Source organism: Schistocerca piceifrons, chromosome X (assembly GCF_021461385.2).
Source record: "Schistocerca piceifrons isolate TAMUIC-IGC-003096 chromosome X, iqSchPice1.1, whole genome shotgun sequence".
In the NCBI taxonomy this organism is placed as follows: Eukaryota; Metazoa; Arthropoda; class Insecta; order Orthoptera; family Acrididae; genus Schistocerca; species Schistocerca piceifrons.
This window is the reverse complement of record NC_060149.1, coordinates 440,817,505-440,825,851: the sequence shown is the minus strand read 5'-3', so window position 1 is coordinate 440,825,851 and position 8,347 is coordinate 440,817,505. Positions and strand designations below refer to the sequence as shown.

At 36.9% G+C, this 8,347-nt stretch overlaps 1 protein-coding gene across 1 annotated transcript in view; it reads right to left on the bottom strand.

Moving 5' to 3' along the window:
* Positions 1-870: 870 nt before the first annotated feature.
* LOC124722044 (DEP domain-containing protein 1A-like) overlaps positions 871-8,347 on the bottom strand; it is a 128,341-nt gene continuing 120,864 nt past the window's right edge. The window contains exon 10 of the mRNA XM_047247234.1: positions 871-2,576. Coding sequence (XP_047103190.1) covers positions 2,442-2,576 — 135 coding nt within the window. The 3' untranslated portion in view covers positions 871-2,441. The remainder of the gene's footprint in view (positions 2,577-8,347) is intronic.

Here is an 8,347-nt window from a genome sequence, read left to right as displayed (position 1 = left end):
AGTAATAAGCGCAAAAAGAAAAAACCTGATGGAGAGAAAGAGAAAATATTCACGATGCCATACTACAGAACAGTCTCACAAAAGATAGCAAATATTTTTAAGCCATACGATGTTAAAATAGCTTTTCAGACTAATAACCTAGTGAGGTATAGCCTTAAGCACGATATTGGCGAGAAGAGAAATAAGTTTGAAAGATCGGGAGTTTATAAGATTCAGTGCAGAACTTGTGATGCAAAATATATAGGGCAGACAGGAAGATCACTCGTGATCCGGTATAAAGAACATAAAGATGCGTTCAGGTTAGGAAATTATGACAACTCAGCTGTTGCGAACCATATATATGAAACAGGCCATCCCCTTAATAGCATAGAAGATAACGTAGAAATATTGCATGTAGAAAAGAAAGGGAGGAAACTTGATTTACTAGAGGATTTCGAGATAGCTATCCACGAAAAGAAACAAAGCAATATTCTAAATGCACAAGATAATTTTAAAGAAATGAGATTTTTTAGCGGGTTTTTAGAATTATTTTAGGGTAGGTATGCGACTTTAAACTGGTAGCATGTCACTGACGGAGTTGCGAGAGGCTAACGATGGCAGACCAATGCAATAAGGAAATAAGGCGCCCAATAGCATAGCGTTACCGTCAAGCACATGGCTGTAACCACGCCACAACACCTAGGCACGTCAGTCCACAACAGCTCCCGAGCCGGCACAGTGCGACAGCATACTTGGTAACTATAGGACGGCCATCGACTTGTCAACAACTTCAATGTAAGACGAGGACCCACAGTCCAATATACTTTTGATTCTGTTTTACTCTATGGACTTCCCAACTATTTGTGATGGTATTTTGTCGTTTTAGTCCGTTTAATTTCATGACATAGACTTTACAACCTGATGATGAGAGCATTGTCTCTTGAAACGCGTTGTTAAAATATATGTATAAGAATCGCGGTTGAATACTAACAGTGATAACCAGTGTATTTTATATTTAGATAGTACTGTGATGAACATTGGGCATCGAAATATATACTGCCTGGTATGTAAATGTTGAAAAAAATGTGTAGCACTTTGTAAGCAATTTGTAAAATGACCCAAGTCACCAAAGTGTCATATATGACTTTATATAGCTGCATGCTACAAACACTAGAACTATTTATTTCATTACATGTTCAAATTCGTGTTTCGAAAGACATATCTAAAAATAAAAGAATATTCAACAATGTTTAACTGAAATTATTCACATCAGTTATCACAACACCATAATATTAAATAGTGTCAACTGCAATCAAATATTTTTGTGACTAACCAACAGGCACAAAATTAGGTACAGTGCTACACAATCGGTCAATAAAAATTAAACAAGAACTGTCTTACACACACGCGCATACGCACGCGCGCGCTTTTTCTGAACAGGCAGCTCAATTATGGAAATACTATTTTAATTATTTCACACCTACTAATATGTGATTTAAATCTCCATTTATTCAGGGACCATTCTGCAACTGCCGACATATTTTTCCTGTTATTACCAAAACTCTTGATTTCATATCTAATAGTTTTTTTTAATAAAATTAAAAACAACAGTGCCGACAGACTAAAACTGATGAACAAGAAGTAGTTCATAAAACACACTTTGCCCGAAGGAGAGAAGGAAGGAATGAGAGAAGAAAGATCGAGGTTTAAATGAAATCACTGATGAGGTCACTAAATATGGAACTCAAGATCAGACTGACAACGTCAGGGAAAGAAACTGTATGTGCCTTTTCAAGGGAACTGTCCTAGCATTCACAATAAGCAATTTAAGGAAATTGCGGAAAACCAAAATATGGATACACAGATGGAGATCTGAACTTTTATCTTCCCTAACACAAATCTAGTGTCTTACCCACAGTGGTACTTCACTCAGTTACTTTGCCTAATTGATCATTATTGGTAGCTGCAAAGTGAGATGACATCTAGTCTGTTAAAGAAAACAGAGGAAAACAGCACACAGGGCATGTATAAAAAAGTCAATGTTTGGTCCTTATGTACTGTAGTGCTGTGTATAGTGTATCAAAGTTACTATTATGTTACATAATTATTATTTACTGTAGAATTTGAGAATTTACATGGCGTTCATTAAAAGGCTTAACAAAAAGTAATGCATTGGTGATAGTGACAAACATGTAATATGTATGCTGACATGCCAGTGACAAAGCTGATGGAAAGGCATGTATTTCGAAAGTAGTCATGTAAAGAAAAGTTCATTATAATGATTTCTTTTTGCGTGCTTTGTTTTAGGACTAACAGTCTTACACAAAAGAGAGGGAATGGTAAAGGAGGGCAGGGTAGAGAGAGATTGTATCTTTTCTTTAGGTCAGGCTTGTAAAAGTAACAACCACAAACCAGTAAGAACTGCAGATGAAGAGCAATAAGTGACTGGCATTTCACTTATTTCACACTCTTATACTTTTCAGTCTAGCGAATGTCGGAAAATGGAGAATACTTCGATGTTTTTCTGCACTGACAGTATCTCTGCTTTTGTCCTCTGGAAACCTCATGTTATAGATATGAGGATATGACTCCTTGAACTGTAAAAGAGAAATATATCACAGTTTTTAACAAAACTTTACTGTTGAACACTACTTTTGCTCCAGGAAGAAGTGACCACTATCTGAAGAGAACAGAAAGTATATCTCATGGAGCATCCAGCAAAAATATTGTGCTAAAATTATATATGGTTTTGAAAAAAAAAAAATAATAATAAGTTTGTACAACTAAGATAAAGGACATCACAGGAAGGGGCAGACAAACATAATTAAGCAAACAATTAGCAAGCAGCATAATTTATAAAACCATGTAAATCCTCACGTGCATTTGTTTCTCTCACACTTAATCTAAAAAAATAACGTGACTACATGTTTCAAGGCGCACTCTCACTGAAGCACAAAAACAGTAACTACTAAGAAAAATAAACTACTGTTGGTAAAACAGTACTGCACAAAATTATCAAATGGCCATCAAAATGCACATTGATATTGCAGACTCCACTTCTAACATCTGTATATAATGGACATCTGTATTTATATTGATCGGGTATCTATTGATGCCGTGAGGTTGAGATACAATGGCTGAGATAGTCAGCTGACAGCTGGGTAAAATACGATTTACTTAAAGAACTGCAGTGGAGGGCCATTATAGATTTGAATTAGGTCAAACTCAGCTAATGAATAACAGAAAATACTTTATTACCTTTTCATCTCTGTATGTAATGACAATTTGTAAACATGACAGCCTGAATCCAAAAAATTTAGCCACAGACAGTAATGAGTTATTGTGTACCAATGTCATGTTCGTTCAAATGCACAGCAAATCTCGAACAATGGCCCGACCCCAACTATAGTCTGCCACCACTAGAGCACGTGAAAGGACTTGTCCTCAAGTAATGTGTGCCGAGAAATTCATAAACGTGGTATGTTTGTGAGGCAGTCAGCCACATCTGAACCTCACAATATTGCTCATGTGAGGAAGTGCACAAGTCAACACAGTACAGTTCTCCCTACACATGAGCCACACTTTAGCTTCAGCTTGCAGAGTGACTTCAAATGTGTTCTAATTTGGTGAGAATCAGTAATCTAACATAAATGGAAGGTATCTGTCCAGATGAAGTATGTGTATACATCACTGCCTTGCAAAGTGGTGAACTGGCTATTGTACAAGGTATGGAAGATACCTTGCACTGTTTGCCAAGTATGCTCCTTAAGCAACACGTCAAACACCCCACTGGACATTTTCAAATAATACCCATGAGAACACATTACAACATTGGTAGATCACTTCCACTTCTGCACATATCTAAATAAAACAGTGTTCACCACACTGGATTTCCATTAGTACCAGTTGAGTCTCAGGACATATCTGTTAGTGATAATTTTTATTTTTGAGGATTTTGTTAGGACTTATGCACTCAGATATAAGGCAGTGATGTCCTTGATGCAAACATTTACTGAAAGAGTGAATGAAACATGACATGTGGAAATCTTGTTTGTGGTGGTGGTAGTAGTAGTAATTTAATTATTGTGGTACATTGTGTCCTCTTGGAATACATATGTATATAATGGTGAAAATCTTACTATTGTGCAGCAACTGGGTTTTTACTCACCAATAGATGTTGCATAATATCACCTGAAATGAAAGAAAGAATTACAAAGCTTTTCTTTTTAAGTCTGCACACTGAACTTGTGCCCATCTGAAGTGCTCAAGGCAAGAAGGCTTGTATCCTTGGTGCAGGCTGCTATAAATATGGTTTCTTCAGCACTTGTCAGTGCATGAGAATTGCTATCCTATCCCACAATATTGCCTATAGTATTGCCACAAATAAGAACATTCGCCAGAAACACTGTCAGCACTATGGGAAAGCAGTACTGGATTCACAACAAATGGTTTGGCAGAAGTACATGTGCCACTATTATATCACCCTCAATTGCTATTTGTAAGCTGGAACAGCAGAAATAGATTTTTTTGCTCTGCTAGAATATACCCAGGTGACAGCTCAAACTGATGAGAATATCTGAAATCTCATAATTGTAGATTTTCCGGTTTTGTCATCGGCAATGAGTTGACAAAACAGTGTCATTTTGTCACAGACAAGGAAGCAGGGAACATGACTTCTTTACTGTTCTCCACCAAAAATATGACCATAAAATTATTGCTATAGACTCCAAATGATCTGACAGTACACCCTACTTGAAAAGTATTAATGTAGCCCCTCCCCAACCTATTTAAGTAAAAATGTGGTAACAGGTAGATAACTTCCACAGTTATTGTGAAGAAGATAGATCAGTGGAACAAAATGTGGGAACTGTCACAGAAATAGGTCCGAAGATAATGAATTAAGGAATGAAACAAATTCCTGTTATGAGTCCATGATCATTCAAGAATATTTTCTGAATAAAACTGCTTAGATTTCTAAATAAAATGTCTTTATTTATTATCATCAAATATAAAAAGCTTTGAATTTCTGAAACAAGATTCAGTGTCAATATTAAAATCTATGTCTAAACGGGGTGCCAACTAAACCACAAGTGTATATATATATATGCCAAAACATTGTACTGAATAAAGACATTTTATTTAGTGATCTAAACGGTTTTATTCATATAAAAATGAGAATGAATGCATTGACAGAGATGTGGTGGGAGGTACAGAGAGTCTGAATTCCATTCAGAATGTTTGGGATGCCGTCAGGTTGTGTGTGCATACATCCTGTATTCCTCCTCCACCCCCTCCCAACCCAGCTGTAGTAACTGAAGACTTTCTAGCAGTAACTATCTCAATGTTCTGTGTTACGTATATGTACTTTATGCTGATAAATGGCAACAAGGAGTAGTAGTGTGAAAGACCATGCTATAATAATACCGGCCAAATTCGTAATATTAAAAGAATAGTAATGTACAGCTTGAGAGCAGACCCAGTAAATATTTTGCTACACTATGGATAGTAAAAAGCCAAAGATTTTGCAGTAACAGAGTGACAGTTGCGAATCATACAGTTTGGCCCCCAAAGCAACTACTGTTGTGTCAGATGTGTTCCACAATTTGAGTCGAAAGAGTAAAAATCTCTGGACCAGGCGAATAGAACAATGCCCTCAATAATGTTTCCCAATCAGAATTTTGTTGACATCAACACAACTTTACCACTGAAGTACAGGGAAAATATAAACTTTTATGATCTGTGGTCGATTATGGAACAGACAATGAACAAACCAATCCAGATCATTGTTATGACAGTTCATTAAAATGCGATCAGTTCATCAAATAATAAAACAGATCACTGCCTTCTACTGTTACGAAATGTCTATTGTCTGTGAATACACAATTAATTCCACAGATATTTGTGATCTCATACAAACAAAGAATACTACCAATACAGCATAATTTTGTACACAAACCTCTTGTCAGAATGTTTTGTGAAACAAGACAATCTATGACAACTATTTTTGTAATATAGTGGTGCAATTCCTGCTGGCACAAGAAATAACACTAACATGATAACAAACCTCTAGTACTTAATTATTGTAGTGAACATTAGAAAAAATACATTTACATTTTAGAATGTAATATTGTGACATGTTGTATGGAGTTTCTAACTTTGATTACCTGAGACAGTGTTTCTAGATGCTATCTAGTCAGTTTCCACAGAGCTACAGACATTGAAAACCTTTCATATATTCATGAGCCAAAATGTTGTCATCACCTTTGGAATGCTTTATAACAGGGATTCTGAGTGGCAAGGATTTGACAAGTCCTTTGTAGTTTCCAGAGGTAAGTGGTACGGTATGTTTATGCACAGACCATGCAATTACCACAAATTCAGGCTGGTGGTTTGTATGTGCAAAACTGGCATCCTATAGTGCCTCAGTTGTGTTCTATTGGGTTCAGATATGGTGAATTTGGCAACTGAGACAGCAACATCAATTAACTATTGTGAATCTCAAGCAATTTGAGTACAATTCTGACCTTGTGACATGGATGGTTATACAGTTAGAAGATGCTATCGTCATTGGGAAAAGCATCAGCCATGAAGCAACGCAGGTTGTCTGCAATATTATTTACACAGTCTACAGCTATTGTAGTGCCTTCAATTACTAGTAAATGTTCTATGGAAGCCCAGATGAATGTTCTCCCAAAGGTAATACTTCCCCAACAGCCCAAGTCCATGACATAGTCTCATCAACCTGATGTAGCAAGAAAAGTGATTCGCCTGACATGGTGAAACATTTTCATTGGTCCTGTGCTAACTGTAATCATAACTGACAATGTTGTCGGGTCCACATGGGAACACACAGTGATTTTCTGCTGCAGAACCTCATGTTCAACAATGTGCATTGAACAGTGTGCTCCAAAACACTTGTGCCTGCACCAACACTGAACTCTGTCACTAGATCTGCCACAGAATCATTACCTTTCCTGCTTTACAGTATGGACAAGCCTCCAACCTCCATGTTCTGTGATGATGCAAGGATGTTCAACACCTTGTTAGCTACTTCTTGTTTCAGCATCCTTAAACCATTTTCCGTAGATGTTCACAACAGCAGCATACGAACAGGCAACAACCTTGGCAGTTATCGAGATGATCGTTCCCAAGTGCAGTGCCACAACAATGCGCCCTTTGTGAAAGTCATTTATATCAGTGGATTTTCCCATTTACAACTGTTATCATCACTAGAATGATTACTCATTCTTCTATGCTGCGTTATACACTTTCCTTGCCACATTACATGCCCGCAATGCCACCAGGTTGCACCCAATTGTGCAGTAGGCAGTGGCCATAATGTTTTGGCTCATATGTGTATTCAATACAAGGTGAGGCAAGCTGCAAGAGTAACTCAGTTTCAAGTAGCTGCCTAAACCAGTGACATTAAACCCATAGCACAAGTAGCTGTCATCATACTATTTTTCATAAAAATTGCCTTCAAGGAACATATGTCATGATCACTCAATACACATTTTTGTTCGCATTGTGAATTAGTGGAAGATGTTTTTGTACTTTCCATGCATGCGGTACAAATCTTTGATATGGTGGTTCTTGAAACACAAGACACTTTGGCTACCTTGGTTATATGGAAACACCCAGCATACATGCACCAACATTTTACCACCATTCGAATTCACCTAAACCAGACGTAATGTCCTCACAACTACACAGAACACCGTTCTGACCATGACTGACACTTGCAACGTTTTGACGACATTGCATGGGTGCCATTCACGGTCTATTATGCCAGTGCAACTTGCAGGTTTGGCTAGCACCTGCGTTTATGTTCAAGCATGCACTGAATGAGGTGAGGTGAATGAATGGGAAAATAGAAAAATGTGTGAATCTCTCACTAAAACTTACACACTAAGATATCTTTCTTGTGCATGTATCAAATATCTGAAACGCAAAACTAAACAATAATTTTGGGACTAATTTATTCATTTTGAGGTAACTGCTGCAACATGACAAACTAAATTACATTTACTTCCTGAATTGCTCCCCCCTCCCCTCCCCATCCCACCCTTCCACCTCATTAACATTTATCTTTTAATGTAACTGTAACGAAATGAAAGAAAAATGTTAACAGTTAGTGACAACACAGACTTTATCTCAGTACTTATGAACATTACCTTTCAGATCTAATATCCAAGATCTCCAGATAATTAAATAAAAAGATGAATGTATGTGTATGAACTATCAATTTAATAATGCTCATGCCAGTAATAAAAATTGCTAAGAATTTTGTATTTACAGAATGAATATTTTTATTTTTTAAGAAAGGTATTTTCATCTTTCACTGATGAAGATTGCAGCAGTGACTAAA